The sequence below is a fragment of the Monodon monoceros genome, unplaced genomic scaffold (genome assembly GCF_005190385.1).
Source record: "Monodon monoceros isolate NGI ecotype Baffin Bay Population unplaced genomic scaffold, NGI_Narwhal_1 Super_Scaffold_1, whole genome shotgun sequence".
NCBI lineage: Eukaryota > Metazoa > Chordata > Mammalia > Artiodactyla > Monodontidae > Monodon > Monodon monoceros.
Window position 1 is genome coordinate 41,928,339 of NW_021703765.1, and position 19,764 is coordinate 41,948,102.

General features: G+C 38.0%; 1 protein-coding gene across 3 annotated transcripts in view; it reads left to right on the top strand.

Moving 5' to 3' along the window:
• The window catches only part of LOC114900842 (desmocollin-2-like), a 32,447-nt gene extending 18,671 nt beyond the window's left edge, over window positions 1–13,776 (top strand). Inside the window, exons 10-17 of one of the 3 annotated variants that reach the window (XM_029232347.1) lie at window positions 787–1,037; window positions 1,166–1,308; window positions 6,011–6,238; window positions 8,529–8,759; window positions 9,138–9,262; window positions 10,527–10,814; window positions 11,372–11,415; window positions 11,500–11,623. In XM_029232347.1, the coding sequence (XP_029088180.1) occupies window positions 787–1,037; window positions 1,166–1,308; window positions 6,011–6,238; window positions 8,529–8,759; window positions 9,138–9,262; window positions 10,527–10,814; window positions 11,372–11,398 (1,293 nt within the window). In that variant the 3' untranslated portion in view covers window positions 11,399–11,415; window positions 11,500–11,623. Of the gene's footprint in view, window positions 1–786; window positions 1,038–1,165; window positions 1,309–6,010; window positions 6,239–8,528; window positions 8,760–9,137; window positions 9,263–10,526; window positions 10,815–11,371; window positions 11,416–11,499 lie in introns of all 3 variants that reach the window. The other 2 variants (XM_029232339.1, XM_029232354.1) reach the window with 2 other exon arrangements.
• The last annotated feature ends 5,988 nt before the right edge of the window (window positions 13,777–19,764 follow it).

Sequence of the window (19,764 nt, forward strand, 5' to 3'; positions counted from 1 at the left end):
GCTTATTTCTTCTGCCTCTAACTAAAACATGATTCTATCCTGGGTCTCTGTAGCTTCCCTTCTGTATATATTCACAAGGAGAATGGATCAAACATGATGAGTTCTTTTTTTCTTACAATGATGAAAATTAGCTGCAGTTTGTGGGTTAATTTCTGTTTCAAAACAGCAAAGGGATTGTCCCTTAAATCTTATCTCTTTCTTCAGATATCAGGCAAAATAAAATGAAAACCTTCCATTAAACTTGGTACTACCCATGTTTTAGAGAGTAACTGGGATAAAAGAGATTAAAAAGGAAAGTGTAAAGCCCATAAGCTTTCTATTTTCTTGTCTCTTATCTTGAATACAGTTCATAAAATTTGACCCACGTTTTCTACCCCAAACCAGGTACGAATAATTGTACTCATCTCAGAAGTGTAGGAAAAGTGGTTCCAAAATTAATGGACTAGTAAATTACTGTTGATTAGGGTATGGAGTCCCTAAAGTAATATTTCAAATAATATTTCATTAAATACTATCTGAAATTGCCATCGGGACCTATAATATTACTTGTGTTAAATTTGCAGTTGAGGAATTTTTTTTTTTTTTTTGCTGGCTCCACCCAAATGCTCAATCAGTTGAAGGATTTCCCTCCTTCCACCACCATCATATTTGTGGGTATATGTTTAATATTTTCATGACTGTTCCCGACACAGCACTTACATATTTCCACAGCTAACTAGTTACACACTAGTTCACATTGCCAAGTACTATTTCTTGATCTGATTTCCAACACGCTTGCTTTTGTAGCCGCTGAATTATGAAGAAAAACAAGAGATGACCCTACAAATCAGTGTAGTTAATGAAGCTCCAAATTTTGCTAGTTCGAGATCAACCATGAGCATGGCGACAGTCACTGTTAATGTACAAAATCAGGATGAAGGCCCTGAGTGTCGCCCTGCAGTGCAAATTGTTCGTATTAAAGAAAATGCACCAGGGAGCACAAAGGGCATTGGATATAAAGCACATGACCCGGAAACAAATAGTAGCAGTGGCATAAGGTACTTGTAATTCTATTTTAGTTGATTTCAAATTTACCATGTTTTTAAAATGTATAACTTATTTTGATACCAGTATTGTAATTTGGCTTATGATCCATTTTGCTATTTTAATTCATCATTACTTACAGGTATAAGAAATTAAGTGATCCAGAAGGATGGGTCAGTGTTGATGAAAACTCAGGATCAATCACAATTTTAAGAAGCCTGGATAGAGAGGCAAGGACCATCAGAAATGGTATATATAATATTACAATCCTTGCCTCAGACAAAGGTAAGAACTTTGTGTTTAAGCCAGCTGTATACACCCCCAACTACAGACATCCTCAGTTTTTAAACAACATACATTTTTAAGTCAGCTGCATACATTCTCAAAATTTATTTCACCCCAGATGACAAATAGAGTAATTGAGAGGTTTGCTATAATTTATTAACTCATGTCTGCTTTCTAATAGTACCCTCAGTTTTGTATGTAATTATGGTATAAAATAATTTAGTCATAGAAAATACTTGAGACTATAATTTATTAAAATTAAATAATCATTAAAAATTGAGAAAATTACTTTAGAAAAATTAGCTTCAATTTAGTCATATCTCTTAAAATATCCACTTTGACAGGAAAATTTATTACAGAGAGAACATACTTACTGCCTCATAGGTCAGTACTCAAAAAGTTATATCTTTCTACAGGAAACTGACAATATACTTGGCAGCTAGTATTCTGATATTATAAAATTAGAAAAATTCTGTGAATCCACAAAATCACATAAAATGGAAAATCATTTTCTATGAGCCCTGTAAAATTGGAATGTGAGCACAGTGATTAGGAATGAGATCCTTTTACTGCATAAAATATAATTTTACTGTAATATACATTTGAACTTTTTGCCTCTGTAAAATAAATATGTTAACTACAGTAAACATAAATTATTATACTATAGCTTGCAAAATTAGAATTTAGAAGTGATTTTGGAAGATGTTTTAGATATTTCAACTTTTTCTAAATTAAAGAGAAATGGCTCATATCCATTGATTGAATTGGTAAAGTTGTAATCATTGTTAACTTCAACCAATTAAAGACTGCCCTTTAAGGCCTCAACTTCCTTTGTCCCTTTGTCAAAACATGCTTTTTGGTCAAAGCAAGTGAAAAGAAGAGAAATAATATGAAAATCAAATCCATTATTTTTACATTTTTAATTGCACTTGGCAAATCGTTTTTATCAATGAGATAAAAATTACTGTCTGGAATGAGAGATTTTGGATGTAATTTTATTCCACATTTTCCTCTGTTGAACAAATGTTTTTATAGCATTTAGAAGAGAGGCACGGTTAATCATCATTGTGGTCGAGAATAAATGTGTAACAGGGCCTTTTCCATTAATTTCTTTTGAAGCTGGTAGGGGATAAATAACTCCACATCTTTTTATTTTCTGAACTGAGATCATACTAAAGTATGTTTTTTATTTGTTTTTGTCTTTTACCTTTTTTAAAATCTATCCTGGCTCATTCCTTCTGAGCCCTCCCAGCTGCTGCTTCCGTACGAGAAATGTTCCCTCCTGTGAGCACTGACCTCTGAGCCTGTGCTCACTCCCTCTCCTACTTTCCTACAGTGCTTGTTTCCTCTTTTTAAAACTCTCCCTCAAGGATTCTATGTCTCAACTTTTCCACACATTTCTCTCTTATCTACATGCATTCTAGCTTTACTTCCTTCTCCTCTTCTAAACAGAGCTCTTTCTTAAGCTTTAAGTTCCATTTCTCTTCTCTTCTCAATCTAACCTCAGTTGGCAGATTCGCCCAGGTGTTTCCTCTGTATAGCTGAGTTTAGGTTTCTACTTTTGTTGTAAGATTCTAACTTTGGGGAGGAGGAGTGTGCTTTCAAACTTTTAAAAAACATTTATCAGAAGAGTACCATGCACATAAATCATGGACCCATAGGTGACTCACCTTCCAAGACTTCATTTTAGGAATTGATATTTACCCGTATAGAATTATATTAATATTAGAAGGTGAGCATTGTATGCATACGTTCCAGTGAATAAAAGAATATTATTTATTAACAGATGAAAAGCAGAGCTGTGAAACACTGAGTTAGATGTCTAAAATCTTTGGTTGAAATATTGTCCACTACTCATCACAATGTGCAAAAACAATGGAGTTTATTGAACAACTCTAAGTATTTCATGGAAGGGAAATTCAAGCATTTAGCACCGTGGTAGCACAGCAAACACTGTAGAGGTCAATTTTTTTTTTAATTAATTAATTTATTTTTGGCTGCGTTGGGTCTCCGTTGCTGCGCGCGGGCTTTCTCTAGTTGTGGTGGGTGGGGGCTACTCTTTGTTGTGGTACGCGGGCTTCTCATTGCAGTGGCTTGTCTTTGTTGCAGAGAGCGGGCTCTAGGTGCGCGGGCTCTAGGGCACAGGCTCAGTAGTTGTGGTGCACAGGCTTAGTTGCTGCGCAGCATGTGGGATCTTCCCAGACCAGGGATCGAACCCGTGTTCCCTGCGTTGGCAGGTGGATTCTTAATCACTGTGCCACCAGGGAAGTCCCGAGGTCAATTTTTAAAGACTTTATAATTAACCAGATTTAATCAGTAAGACATGTGTTTTCAACTCCATGTGTGGCCTCAAATGGAAAGAAATGGTCAAGACATCTTGCAATCCCAATTTTCAGAGAGAGCAAGAAAATACCACATGGCATAAGAACGAGAGAATTTGAGAGACGAGATTATTGTGTCCTAATAGAAAAGTTTCTCAGATGGATAAAATACATGTATACATGTCTCCCTGCTTCCTTTGTGTCTCTGTCTTTTCTTTAAAAGTTGTCCAGGGCTTCCCTGGTGGTGCAGTGGTTGAGAGTCCGCCTGCCGATGCAGGGGACACGGGTTCGTGCCCCGGTCTGGGAAGATCCCACATGCCGCGGAGCGGTTAGGCCCGTGAGCCATGGCCGCTGAGCCTGCGCGTCCGGAGCCTGTGCTCCGCAACGGGAGAGACCATAACAGTGAGAGGCCCGCGTACCGCAAAAAATAAATAAATAAATAAATAAATAAAAGTTATCCAAAGTGAGAGATAGTTGCATTGTTTCTTGTATCTCATTTCTTCTCTCCTAGTTCCCTTTTCTTCCTGCTGAACTATATCCTTTACTAGTTCCTTCAATGGTGCATTGTGGGTGATAAACCCTGTCAGTTTTATTGTTCTGAAAAATATTTTAATATTGTTCTCATGCTTGATTTGATCATTTGACTTGGTTTAGAATTTTGAGTTAACCCCTTCTTTCCCTCAGTACCCTGCAAGTGGTACTCCATCATCTTTTGGCATTACTTGTTGCTCATGCATATTCTACTGTCTGTTTAATTATTGTCTCTTTATAGGTAATACATCCAGATAACTTTTATAGTTCCCTAGGTTGTGTTCTATATATAGTTTTAATTCAGTCTTATGCTGAGAATTTATTTTTATTTACCCAGCACTACAGTCAGAATATATTTTAGAAGATCCATTTTTTTTTCTTTAATTCTGGGATATTCTCAGCAAGTATTTCTTTGAGTATTACTTCCCTACCATTCTATTTATCCTTTTTTTCTAGAGTCCCTGTTAGATGAATGTTTATTTCTACTGGAATTTCAGTGTCATTTTCATGCTTATTTAAACAGTTAACCTTCTTTATGCTTTTGAAGATAGTAAATATACGTGTTTCGAAGATATCTTGGATAGAGTGAATTAATCTTCTGATTGTTGATTTTGTTGGTTTTCCTTTAAGCGTTAATCTTGCTCATTCAGGCATTTTAATTTGCAAGCTTACATTAAATGGGAGGTATTGGTTTGCCTCTGCTTTTGACTCTTTTCTTTCTCCCACTTTACCTCATAGTGGTCTTGTAGTTGCCTCCACCATGTTCTTTTCTGTGGCCCACATTTCACAACCCCTTCTTAACTTGGTGGGCTATGGCTCCTGGCCCACGATGACCCTGGGAATATCACAGGTTCTTTTGCTGGGTGGAGGCTGTGACTGCACGCCAGTGCCTGGTCTTCCCGCTTTCCTATGTGGGCTGCTTCGTATAAGGCATAGCCCCAGATCGCGGGTGGCACAGGTTTTTGTCATCCTCTTCTCCACCCCTGATGTTCAAGGCCTTCTTATTAAACGGAAAGAATAAACGATTTAGAGACACAAGTCCTGGATTTATGTTCAACTCCAGACTTCACAACCGTGTTACTAATTTGTGGCCGGGACCCATGACCACTTCATTTTTGAATCTCCAGATTTTCCACTGCAGTGCCCTGTACAAAGTAGCTATTCAGTAAGTTTTTATTGAATACGTAGATAGATGAATTCCTTAGGCTACACCTCAGAGTGATTATTCTGGTTTGAAAGTGTTTTTCCACTTCTGGAGTCTTTCATGCTTTGAACATTTCCGTGTACTAGTTTTGTTCTAATCTCCCAAATACATGCCTTCTGTCTTTCACTTTTCCTGCCCCCAAATCTTAAGTGTTTTCTAAATGCATATTAAACTCCAAGCTCCCTACGTTGGCTTTCAAGGACCCTTGGTTCTTCTTTCCAGCGTTAGCTCCCACCAGTGTGCCTTCCTCTTCATTATGTCCAGAACATAGGTGTGTGTATGTGCTTTCCCACCTCCTTAAATCTCTTTGTGCTTTTAAATATACCAGAAATATCCTTGTTGGTCCCCTCTTCCTTCCTCTTTTTAAAAATCTGTCAAAGCTCACCTCCATAAAAGCTCCCATGTCTATTGCAGCTCTTTAGTGAATGAATGACAAATCTAAACAGCAGTTATTTTCTGTACAACCCATTTGAAATTGATAATGTCTTTCTCTTAACTTACCTTAAGGACATAGCCTGGGACTGTGCTTGTCACTCTCATTTATATGGTACAAGTGCCTAATAAGTAATAAATTTTTTGCAATGTGTAATGTCCCAGTGAAAACTCAAAACATTAAAAAATTGTATTTTCATATCCAATTTTCTAGGTAAGAGAACATGTACTGGGACACTAGGGATTATACTTGAAGACGTGAATGATAACGGCCCATTCATACCTCAAAAGACGGTGATAATCTGTAAAACTGTCATGTCATCGGCGGAGATTGTGGCCGTAGATCCCGATGAACCCATACACGGCCCACCCTTTGACTTCAGTTTGGAAGGTGTTTCTGATTCAGAAGTACTTAGAATGTGGAGACTGACAAAAATTAACGGTATGTGTTTTTAAACATTACTTTGTCCTTCTCAGCATCAGGATATCTAAAATATTTTTTTTCTTGTTGGAGTAGAAGAATAATTCACTGAATGGTAACCGCCAACAAAAGAACATGAGTTTCTCAGTGTTGATGTGGTGGGAAGTGCCGGTCTCTGATCAGTCCTGTGCCGGGTTTCCCTTTGGTGTTGGGTGAATTCTCATTCGTACTCCACCCCCCCACCCCAGACGAGGTCTGATGTAACCACTTCCTGACTTGGGTACCTCCCACCTACACAGAGTCTTCATATGACAGCGGTCTCCTAAGTCATAAGGGAATCCCCATCCCTTGCGGGTATGCTACCCAGGAAGCAGACTCTGAGACAGTCTTTCCAGGCTGAATGTTTATCAAGGAGTTTCCTTGGCATTAATACGTGTGAAAGGAAGGGAAGCAGGATTTAGCAAAAAGAGAAATCAAGCTGTAGCTCAGGCCAAAGGACAGCCTCGGCTGACTCACGGGGGGTCTGAACTAAATGGCCCTTCAGAATGGCCATTCTGTTCTGTGCTTTTACATTGCTTCATCAGTGGGTTGGGCTGCCCACAGGGATGTGACCTTTGGCAGGAAGGCACAGTCACTGATGGTGCTGATAGCCTCCCAAGCAGCTGGGACAATACATCCCTGATTACAGGGGATCTGGGTATGCATCACAGTGTCCACCGTAGGATCCCTTCTTTCTGCACTGCATTGACTTCTGACCATTTCTTGTCTACTGTTTTCTATGTGGGATTCTTCCCCCACTTGGTACCAGTCTGTACTTCTGACTTTACCCATGTTAGAATCTATGGTGACAAGAATGGCAAAGACAAAGGGAACCTCCCTTTGTCCCACCATTGCCTCATTCTCTACGTCAGCTCTTAACTTTCCAGCACATTCTGCGTCTCCTGACCGCACTACAGTACCTGTGCATCATGATGTCATGTCACTCCAGCTTTCACGACTCAAGATCCACTGTAAGCTGAGTGGGGGGTGCCCTTGAAAGGTTTTCATTCCCATGCTTTCAATGAGTATTCCTTGACTTCCTATTATGACAAGTTGCCCTGTGAACTGACAACATTTTCAGTGGTTGTAACAGCATTCTAACGTGTGCGTGCTTGAGAACTAACCTTATATTTAGATGTCCTTTCTACTTATTTGGTGTCATAATATTTCTTTTTACATAATGTTAAAGGAGGTGGTAATTTTAAAAAATATTCCTACTTAGTACAATGAAACGTCGTCAGGATTATGTTGGTCAAAACTTTGTTAGTTTAAAGTTTTACTGGGCTGTGAAAGAGCCCAAAAGCCTGGGAAATGCCAAGTTAAGAAGAACGTATCCTAAAGAGGCTTTAGGTCTCGCCATGCATCAATTTACTCATGTGTAAAATGGGATTATTGGGGGAAGTAAACAAGATAGTCAATGCAATAGACCATGGCATGTTTTGAATCATAAATTGTGGTTTTGTTAGTCTTATTATGATTTCTTACACATACATAGACTCACTGGGTTAACCATGCTTTCTCTTAAAATTGACTTGATTCAGTGATTTTTTTTTTTTACCCAAATATCCAAGTTTATATTTAGAGCTTCAAATTATGAAATAATGAAAATGTCACACTGAGCCAGTTAAGTGGGGAGGATTATTCTTGGGCATGGGCATGTGTCATCTACATGTAGAGTAGTATATTTTTGGCATTCCCAAGACTAGGATTTTGACCTGGATATTTTCTACTGTTGACCTAAGAAAGCATACATCGAAACCAAAAAAAATACAGTTGGTCCCAGTGTCTTGTAGGACCATGAGAAGAAGTTCCAGCAGCATGACTCATGCCTTGAAAATATGTTCAAGGTTTGGCACAATGTATAGAAAACAAAATAAGGGGAAACATCCAGAATTTTAGTCTATGAAATTCTCTGATGAATCATGCATAAAAGAAAATATACACTGACTGGTATTTTAAAAATTTAAAAATTTTAAAGATGTGATAAAAATCAGTCTCTAAACAAGTCTGTTATTTGTTATAGGAAGGATTTGTTTATCCACAGATAAAATATATTATTACAAAAGCCAAAAGAAAGACCTTTCTAAAAAGAGGCAGTGTAGACAAACTTTTATATGATTAGAAAGACTTCGTCCATTCACGTTTACAATCGTGTAGCACTTGTGCCATTCCCATCAGGAATATCCAGTTGTAGGGAAATATGAATATTCTGTCACTAGTTACTTATTTATGCTCATGACATTCTATAATGCTTGGTTTTATGTCCTTTCAGATACAGCAGCACGTCTTTCCTATCTGAATGACCCCCAGTTTGGAGAATATACAGTACCTGTCAGAGTTGCAGATAGGCTTGGCCAATCACTTGTCACTCAGTTAAAGGTGATATTATGTGACTGTGTTACCCAAAGTGACTGCAAGATTCGCTCACCTGTGATTGCCAGAAGACTGATACTTGGAAAGTGGGCCATCCTTGCAATATTGTTGGGCATAGCATTGCTATTTTGTAAGTCCTTTCATGAATTCAAATGATAGCTTTTAAAATAACTTTCAGGACACATTCTTAGGATCAGCACTGTTATCTATGGCTGCTCATTTGTATATAGCTACATTTCTATTTAACACACACATATTTAATTTATTTATTGAAAGTGCATTTAGGTATCATTTTAGTGCTATCCTAATTAGCATAGACATAAAATTCAACACAAATACAGCACTTAGCATTGTTTGTGGCATATCTGGTTAGGGCAGACTTTTCTACTGGATGCTACTTTGACACAAGCAATACTGTTTATGTTTTCTGGAAAGTTGTTTTCATATTTGTCATCATAAATTCGTAACATTGTTTTACGATAAACTGAACATCTCTCTCATCCTCCAGGTGTCCTATTTACCTTAGTCTGTGGGGCTACTGGGGCAGCCAAAAAGCCAAAAGTATTTCCCGATGATTTAGCCCAGCAGAACCTCATTGTATCAAACACTGAAGCTCCCGGCGATGACAAAGTGGTAAATTGTTTGTCCTTTCAAAATACATACAGACGATAAATTGGCCTAACCAACAATAATGACCTTTTCTGGGCAAAGTTCTTTTCAAATCAGGTAACTTACAATATATAAAATGTCATCAGTCCCAGGGGACAGATAAAATGACATTGATCCTATGGTGATATATGGCATTTCAATTCGGCCATATAGTGTCACTTAATAGTAAAAATCCTTCGGCATGTCATTATTATTTTCTATTTCAAGGGTGTCATGGCTTCAACTTTAGACCCAGTCTTTTTTATATGTTGAAGCTGCTGGTTGTGTGTAAAAATGTTTCATTTAGTTATTCACAGATCATCAGCATGTGGTTTTAATTTTTTTTCTGGCAACAGCAATAAAATGACTACAGGCTTTGATCATCGTGGGAAGAACTTTAATGGAGGCTTTCAGGCTCTGATAGGTTAGAAAGGAGCCTGAAGTCAAATATATGAAGCAGTAATGCTAACAGGTGATTACACGGCTTCTGCTTTGTTTTCCAGCCTAATATGTGGTTGAGGAACAAGTAAATTCCCTACAAAAAGCATAATTGGTGATTAGAGCAGGAAGGATTTAGAAAACAAAAGGATGTTGACATCTAGGAAGGTATTTGAAAAAATAAAACTTAGAGTTTCCTACAGAAACGTAACATGGAAAATTAGTGGCCAGAGCTTTGGTGTTCTTATTTTCTCTGCTGATTTATTTGTATTGAATTAGATCACACGGATTTAGTATTGCTGCTAAGATTTTTACAGCAACTTTTATTTCTACTGATTTTGTTTCAGTTGAAGGGAACTCAGTTAGACACTAAATAAAAATACTGATTATTATTTCTGTTTCTGTTACAGTCAGGTGAAGGGAATCAAGGGTCAATCCATGTGAGACAATAGTGTACAATCCTGATCTTGAGATGTGAGATGCTGGAAGGATTTCACAAATGAAGTTGTACAGTAGTCTAAGAAGTTTTTGAAGAAGGAGTATACATCAAGCTTTCTGACTTGTCTCAAGGCTCAGACCACTTGGCATCTATAGTTTGCTTCTTGTATTGGACGCTACGTGAAGTACTGGGGTTACGGTAGTTAGGTACTTGGGATTGCCAGGACAGATGGGGTTCCTGCCCTCCAGGATGAAAAGTCCTGGAGGGCAGGACTTATAGCATGAAAAGTCACAGCATTATCTGCATGATTTGCTCTTTTTCTCATTTTTTGTTCTCCTCCGTATTTCCCCAATGCCAACTGTTTTGTTTCAGTATTCCACCAACGGCTTCACAACCTATACTATGGGAGGCTCCACTCAGGGAATTTGCAGCACCCTGGGATCCGGAGTGAAAAACGGAGGGCAGGAGACCATTGAAATGGTGAAAGGAGGGCAGACCGTTGAGCCCTGCCAGGAGGCCGGGCATCATCACACCCTGGGATTGTGTAAGGGAGGTGGACAGCACACCCTGGATTCCTGCAGAGGAGGACAAGTAGAGGCAGACAACTGCAGATACGCGTACTCTGATTGGTACACCTACACTCAGCCCCGCCTTGGTGAAGTGGGTTTCCCTAAGTGACCTACAAATCTATTTTGCTTCCTTTTCAACTTTCTAAATGATTACAGTTTAGTGGCCTGATCTTTATTTTCAATTAATGATTAACCTACTAATAAGAAATTTGATTTTCCTTAATTTTGATTTAGTTATGATCAGATGTTAAGTGGATATTGACTTTTCCTCATATTTTGTTTGCTTTTTAATTGCTTCCGAAATCATATGATATTCAAATTCTTTTTCTCATGACTTTGTGTTGCCATTTCTCTGATGCCATTGTCATCAGACAAGTCATGTCTTAAAGGCCAAAAGTGGGGTCCAAGGCAATTCCAGCCTGCACAGCTACTATGCCTATCTGGAAAGCTCTGAGCCCACATGCATTCAGGTTCAGTGTAAGGGATGCATTTCACATTAGCCATAATCTTGAAAGAGAAAGCAGTGATTACTTAAAACGAACACTTGTATACTTGCTGCCACATGTGTGACTTTTAGAAACATGCTATGTAGTGAATTGATGGTATGATTGATGATATAGACCAATCATGGGTGTTTTTTATATGTAGGAATCCATTAGAGGACACACTGATTAAAAATTAAACAATGAAAGGTAAATCAAAGCAATTATTTTTATGCTAGTAAGTTTCGGTGTTTAAAATAGTAATAAAATATGCTGTGTTTTTCCTCTTGGCAGAAGGTCCAGCTGTGTAATCAGGATAACAGTCATACGCATGCACAAGACTACGTCCGGACGTATAACTATGAAGGAAAAGGATCGGCGGCTGGTTCTGTGGGTTGTTGCAGTGAACGACAAGAAGAAGATGGGCTTGAATTTTTGGATCATTTGGAACCCAAATTTAGGACACTAGCAGAAGCATGCATGAAGAGATGAGTGTGTTCTATTTAGTCTACAAAAGCCAGTGGCTTTAATTGTCTCTTTTAAATTATTATTACAAGCCAGGTTTTTTTTAAAAATAGAAGATGCTGTTTTGGGGGCTTTTCCCCTTTATTTTGTTGAGATCTCTTTAGCCACATGTGCTTTTACAGAGGGATGCTGTGAACAACTACACAAATTTCCTGATTTTTCCATAGTTTTTAAATACTTGTCTTCCACCTAAGGACACCTGCAGATAGACAAGTTGAGACAGTATGCATTATTGTTTACATTTGGGTATAGTGACAGCAGCCAATTTGTAGTGCAATAATATGTAATTAACTCAAGTCTATATCATAGACTACTTGGAGTATAACCGAATGGAAAATTGAAGAGGTCTTGCTCTAACATTATCTTCAGTTACCTAAATTAATTGTTTGTGTGGTGCTTGAAGACTGTTGTTCTTCTAAACATTCTAAAGTGTATACACTGCATTCTTGCTATTGTTTTAGTCTTGTAACATGACCTTGCTTCATAAAGCAAAGGGAGATTCCCAACTAAGCGTTGACTGTTATTATAATTCCACTTTGGTGGACTTTAGTTTTTGTGTTGTATTCTCTGTGAAATCCGGCACTGAATCTACATTTCCTCTGTTACCCACCTTCTCCGCAAAATTTAAATTAAAAAAATGCTGAAGAATGTATTTTTTACTCCTGCAAGGTTTTGGTCTTTGGTCCCCGCCACTCCCCACCACCCCTTCTGTCTGCCTCTCACCCTCTCTCTTCCCTCTTTCCCCCTCTCCCTCTCTTTTTCCCTCTATCTCTCTCTTTCTCTTCTTTTTTGTTCTTAAAATTCCGATTTGGGTTGGAGAATCTAAGTATGTTTAAAAGCCGCCTCTTTTTCCCTCGCTTATAAAGTGACTTATTCTGTGTTTCTGTTTTATGTAAGCACCTGTATTCTTGGCTTTTCTTAAAATCAATGTAATGTCAATTTTTTTGTTTCAGCTATTTTGGTGATTGCTTCATTATCTCCTCAACAAAGACCCTTTACTTTTGCCATTCAACTGTAGAAGTATGTCATGCTTTTATTTGATGCAACACTCTATGTTAACAAAAGGAATAGTGTAATTAAAATTAGTTTAGTATAAAATAGTATATTTACAGTTCATTATTGCAAGGATACAGTTTATAAATGCAAAATAGTGATGTTTTTTGAAATAAGCTTTGCAATACAGGGATTGTGAAATCTCTAGGAATAACTTTTATAGCTTTTTAGATCAGGTGGCTAGTTATAGCTATGTGTTTGTAAAGTTTTTTTTTTTTTTAATATTTTGAGATTACAGTTTTTTAACAAATGTCGAACTGGTTCAAACTATTTAAATTTTGAAATAATAAGACAAAATTAAACTTAATAGCCAACCAAATTCCAGGCTACATTTCACAGCTGATTTCAGTCAATGAATTTTCTATCCGTACTAACCATATGGACATTTTTAAAGTATTTCTGATATTTAGGATTGTTAATAATATGCCTATTTTGAATTCACAGGATTGGCTTATAACAATTATTTTTAAAAATTAACACTGGGTAATTTATTCAATAATCAGTTTATCTTTTCAATAGTTTCATCACTACTCAGTCAAAAATACTATTTCTCAAAGTTATTTTTAATAAATTATGTATAAAATTCTTGTATATTACTAGTTATGATAAAGTAAATCAAGTAGTTTTTAAAACTCAGTGTGTTTGTTAATCATGTGTCTGATATGAGCTTATGGGATTGTATTTTTCTTACTTAGAGAAGTGAGTCTCTTTTTTAGAATCCTGTTCTACATTTTTTAGAATTTTAGAGTTTGATTTGGAGAGGAAATTGGTCCGTTGTTACATTTATCTAATTTTACTATTCTAAAGACTGTGATGCTATGGGATGTTGGTTAAGTTGCACAATTTCTCTGTGTCTGGTTTTCTTCATCTAAAATGGGGAATAATAATAGAACTCCTTTCCTAGGGTTCTATTAGGGTGGCTGTAAGACGTTTGAATAAAAAATGGTTTTTAAACATGAAAGTCAGAGTGGTCCACCTAAAAGGCACTCCTAATAAAACCAAATAATTTAAAATAAGTCACATATACAACCCATTTCATATTAACAGAAATCAATTAAGAAAACAGGATAATGAAAAGGTTGGGTTTTGGGGGGGATTATTTTTGTTTTTGTTTTTCATTTTTGAATGTTTGTCAATTGAGCATATGTTTCTCCATAATGATCATCTGATGACTGGGTCTTATATTTCCTGTGGTTCAGAACATACATTGCAAAGATTGCTGAAGTATCTGCAAAGGATTGCTTTGTTTGAAATACTGTGAAACTACTCTATTCAAATTGGCTGGAAAGAGGAACATCCGCTTCTTAAAAAGGGCACTAATTCTAAAGCTCTTTGAAAATTACTTGTGCTTAAGATTCCTCCTGTCAAGCCCATCCTTAGCTGCTCTGCTAGCTTGTTCTGCTAAAGAATGGTTTGCCTCCGAGGCAAGCAGTTGCTTGCCTGGGAGTTTAAGACTCTTGGCAGTCACCATGGTAATCTAAATGCAAAAACTCAAAAACTCCAGAGAGACTACCTTGATGCAAACTCCCAGCGCTACCCTTATTAGCTGTGGGTTTTGAGAAGTCACTCAGGCTTTGAGTCTAGTTTCCTCACTTGTATGACACCTATTGAGGGGGTTGGAGGAGTCTACTTCATAGTTTTGTTGTCAGTTAAATGAGTTAATTCATGAAAAGACTTGGTACTGGGTTAAGCCCTCAATATATGTGTCAGCTGCTGCTATTATCATAGGGGCAGAGGATGCCATAGCTGGGAATAATCATAGCTCCTGTATCCACTTCTCTACAGCTGACAACTTGCCATCATGTTCCCGTTCATTTTCCCCAGAAGCTCGATCAGTGTTTTTACCTGTGATGGTCTTTGGGAACTTCATGGCTAATAATAGTTTCCAGGTCTCTGATTCTTGGTAGTCAGGAAGCTACATCATATCCATAGCCCACAAATCAGTGTGTGATCAGTCTTAAGACTTAAATGAAAAGCAGATAAAATTCCTAATAAGCCATACATTGCCTCAGGAAGCAAAAAGGAGGCAAAAATCTTAGAGGTTTCCCCTACAAAATGTTGCTTCAACAGAGGAAGCCAACAGGGATCTGCCGTTAGTTCAGTGCAATCTGCTTTTGCGATCTCTGTATAATCATTTTCTGCTTTATTGGATTCCCTGTTTTAAGACAGGGCTTTATCTTCGTTCCTTTTCTTTCTTTTTTTTTTTTAAGTGCAAAATCTGACTTTGACCACAAGCTTTCCCTTTAGTCTCTACCTCCAGCCTTTTTTCCTGGGCTCAAGACTGAAATCTCGACCCCAGATTTTGCCCTGGTCGACCCCTTAGGCAGTAACGTCCTGAGGACAAAATGCTTTTCCTTCTATGTACCTAGAACCATCCTTTTTTTTACCTCCTTGAATAATGAAGCTGTAAGAGGTTACATGATATCTGTGTAGGGCTACAGCTCTTATCCAGTTCTTCTTTAAGACCTCTATTATCCTATTATTTACTTTTAGGTCAAGACCTCTGTTAGGCTAGTACTTTTAACTCATTATGCATAAAGACAAACAGCATGTTGCCCCATCCAATCAGGCCTTCCTGAGTTTCCTGTATAAATAGTGTCCTCCTTCTTATTACTTAGGCTTGAAGCTGAGAAGCCTTAGCTTCTCTTTCTTGTCTGCATAGCACATCCTATTCATTGCCCCAAACTGCCAAATTTTCTGAGAATTTTAAACACAATTTCATTCATTCATTTTTTTGCATACAGTCATTTAATGCGCTCCCATTTACAGCCATGTAAGGCCTTCCTAATACAGACTGTTTGTGCTCATATGAGAAGGAACAAGCTGAATCAGCTACTCTTGCACAGGACAAGGCATGGTGTAGTTGTCCCTTACATCCCTACAGGAAACCTGCGCAGAGCTAAGAGGTTAGAACTGTGGAATTTCTGCTAGTTGCCTGTTTGCTTTTATTTATGTTAGGATACAGGAAGGAGGATGGAGCAAAATGCTGGTTCTTTCACAGTAGACAAATAGTAGGGTGACCTTGCTGAAATATTTGCTTGCACTATTTTTTAGAGTGTGGTTCACCGATCATCTACCTCAGAATCACCCATTGTGTTTGTTAAAATAAAGATCCCTTTGGGACTTCTCTGGTGGTCCAGAGGTTAAGACTCCGTGCTTCCACTGCAGGGGGTGCAGGTTTGATCCCTGGTCAGGGAAATAAGATCCCACAGGCAAAGTGGCCAAAAAAAATCCCTTGAATCAGAATCACAGGGATGACAGGTTATTGGGAAGAAGTATGGAAGGCCACACTTTTTAATAAGTTTGCTAGGTCACTTTTACACCCTTTAAAGTTTGAGAACCATGAATAGGGATTAGTATCTGGATTTAGGTGATTATTTGGAAGTTTATGAAACTGAAGTATCTAAAGTTTGCTTCTTCATATCAGATACATTACACAAAATGCTAGAAATGTACCAAAAAGTTGAAACACATTAGTTTGTAAAATTCCACAATTTCAGTTGATTAACCATTTCAGAATGAACTCTGCTCCGTGATTCCTGCCAACCACATGGAAGGGAAGTGGAGGCATGGTCTTAAGGTAGAATCGTGGGATGAAGACAATCAGTAAACACTAAAAAAAATGAGCTCATTTTGCCACATAAATGCTGCTAACCAATAACATGCATGCAAATTATGTTGCATCTCTTCCCAAAACAAGTCAGGTTGTCAAACCTCCAAAGACAAATGGGGCAAGGAGGGTCAGCACCAGGTGCAAGAGGTGACCCTGTCCATGAAGTGGCAGATACTTGGCAGTGCTATGCTGTCATGTGGAAGCCGTGTCAGGCAGGGTGACAGGCAGTGCTCACTGGGTAACCATGGCTAGGAGCTTCAGAGGGTTTTATGAAACAGGGAAGGGACGTGGTGGAAGAGTCAAGACTTGCAGCTTAAGGAGTGTTCCCATGGGAAGTGGGCCAATTGGAAATTTTCTAAGAACCAAGGACATGAGGTGAACCTACAGGGAATGAGATGTTCTGAAAGCCATCGTTGAAAGGAGAGGGGCGGGGTCAACCTACAGAATTCTGATGCAAAATTACCAGTAAATCAGGTAAAAAGAATTTATCCTGAAAAGGTAGGATAATGGTGCAAAGATTCCACACACATGCAAGGATGTTTATCTCAGTAGTATGAAATATGTGGATAATTGGAAATAAGCTAAACGTCCCATGATAGGAAAGTAAATGATTTATAATACATTACTGTGATACAAGTTACCATAAATGAGGATAACGGATGTAGTGACGATGGGCACTGACTTTGTAGTCTGAAAGACATGAATCCAAATTGCAACTTTGTTATCACTAACTGAGGAACCTTGGTAAGTCATGGGAGCATCAGATTTGTTACATATAAAATGGGGACAAAATAGGAATAAATGACGTAATACATGTAAAGATCCTATCTTTTTAAAAAATTTATTTATTTGTTTTTGGTTGCCTCGGGTCTTAGTTGCAGCACGCGGGGTCTTCATTGAGGCATGCGGGATCTTTTCATTGCTGTGTGGACTCTTCGTTGTGGCACGTGGGCTTCTCTCTAGTTGTGGCATGCGGGCTTAGTTGCCCCGCGGCATGTGGAATCTTAGTTCCCGGACCAGGGCTCGAACCCGTGTCCCTTGCGTTGGAAGGCAGATTCTTTACCACTGGACCACGAGGGACGTCCCAAGGATCCTATCTTAGTGCTTGACTCATCAATGAATTAATAAAGATAACTATTGCTACTATTGTTATGATGATAATGGAATATCATGCAATTATTTTATTTTGAAGGCTATTTAAGAAAAGACAAAATACAGTATTAATGAAAAAGTAGGACAATTCTCTAGTATAATTCCAAATTCATATAAATGTAAGATTCTATGTAATATACTAAAATATTGAGTGGTAATCTGCAGATGAAATATTTCTTTATTGTGTTTTTGTGTTTCCATTTTACAATGAGCATTTATTATAAAATCGGGGGAAAATAATAAATGAAATAACAAGAAAAGTTCATAGGTTTTAGATTTTTGGAGATTTATAGACCTGTGAGAAAAAAACCTTTAAATCTTAGCCTTACAACATCAAGGCTACAAGGAACATGTTACATTCACAGTAAATGACTGAATTGAAGCAAAAACAATATTTTATCATCTCATAAGAATTGAGTGCACTCGTGTTTTTCGTCTAAAAATTTTGCATTAGCACACAAATTTTATCATCAGTAAATTTTCATGTGCTGGCTAGACTAAGAAAAAGTAATCAATTTACTAGACGTACCAAATGAAATATTTCAAACAGTATTTGCATGAGTGCAAGGGTGAACCAAATAAATTGTTCATTTTGTAGCAAGCCTAGCTTTCCCTCTTCCTCCTGCCATAGACACAAAGTTAATCTCTGCACAAAGAAGACCTATGGTGAGGACTTCCCTGGTGGCACAGTGGTTAAGAATCCGCCTGCCAATGCAGGAGACGCCGGTTCGAGCCCTGGTCCACGAAGATTCCACATGCTGTGGAGCATCTAAGCCAGTGTGCCACAACTACTGAGCCTGCGCTCTAGAGTCCACGAGCCACAGCTGCTGAAGCCCGCGTGCCTAGAACCCAAGCTTTGCAACAAAAGAAGCCACCACAAGGAGAAGGCCGTGTTCCGCAACAAAGAGTAGCCCCCGCTCGCCACAACTAGAGAAAATCCACGCGCAGCAGCGAAGACCCAACACAGCCAAAAATAAATAAATAAAATAAAATTTAAAAAGACTGCTGAGTCTTCATTACATTTTAAACATTGTAACATTGTGGTCTGGTCTGGAGTCTGTACTTTTTATATACATATAAATTTATTTCTGGCTGCGTTGGGTCTTCGTTGCTGGGAGCGGGCTTTTCTCTGGTTGCAGCCAACGGGGGCTACTCTTTGTTGCAGTGTGTGGGTTTCTCATTGCTGTGGCTTCTCTCCTTGCGGAGCACGGGCTCTAAGCACGCAGGTTTCAGTTGTTGTGGCGCGTGGGCTCAGTAGTTGTGGCTCGCGGGTTCCAGAGTGCAGGCTCAGTAGCTGTGGTGCACTGGCTTAGTTGCTCCAGGGCATGTGGGATCTTCCACGACCAGGGATTGAACCCGTGTTCCCTGCATTGGCAGGCAGATTCTTAACCACTAAGCCACCAGGGAAGTCCCTGGAATCTGTACTTTCTTTTTTTAATTGAAAAATAGGAGTCATTTTCTAATTATTTTAATGTCTCCTTTATGCAAAATTTTCATATAAACATCAGTAATTTAAATTCTTCCTTTTTGCATAATGCATATAGAAATCTTAGAGAATAAATATCATTTAAAAACTTCTAATTAATAAAATTATTTCTAAAACTCTTTATATGGTTAATTGATTGTTCACAGTAAAAGAATTTGGATAGTTTCCTAGAACAGGATTTAACTTGCAGACACGGTTTTGTTTTTTATGGTTATAATTGGGTGCTGTTTCTTCCAACAATAATAATAATTTAAAACCTGCCAATACATCTTAGGTTTAAGCAGGAAAGAAAAAAACAACATTATGGGTTTCAACCATTTTTGGTTTTAACAGATTAATTTATCTCCATAAAGATTTTTTAAGAGAGGGTATATGGGTCCAAAATTCTGAATTTTTATCTCAACATTCTAAAAACTCATCTGCATCTTTAGGAAAATCACATAACTCCTTCTTTGGGTGTATGTTTCTTCAATAAAATGAGGAGTTAAACCAGGTTAAATATCTAGTCACTTTGTTATAATTTTCTATGATTCCATGTTAATCAAATATAAGTGAAGTGGTAATTCAGTCTTAGTATATCATTGATTTCCAAACGTCCTCCAAGTCAAAGAGATTGTATTGCAATGTCTGTGGTGTGTGGGGATGTATGTCAAGGACAGGGCAAGGGTAGTTGGAATAGTTTGATGTTAGCTCCATGCCGACATGAAGCTGGTAAGCAGCCCCGATAAAA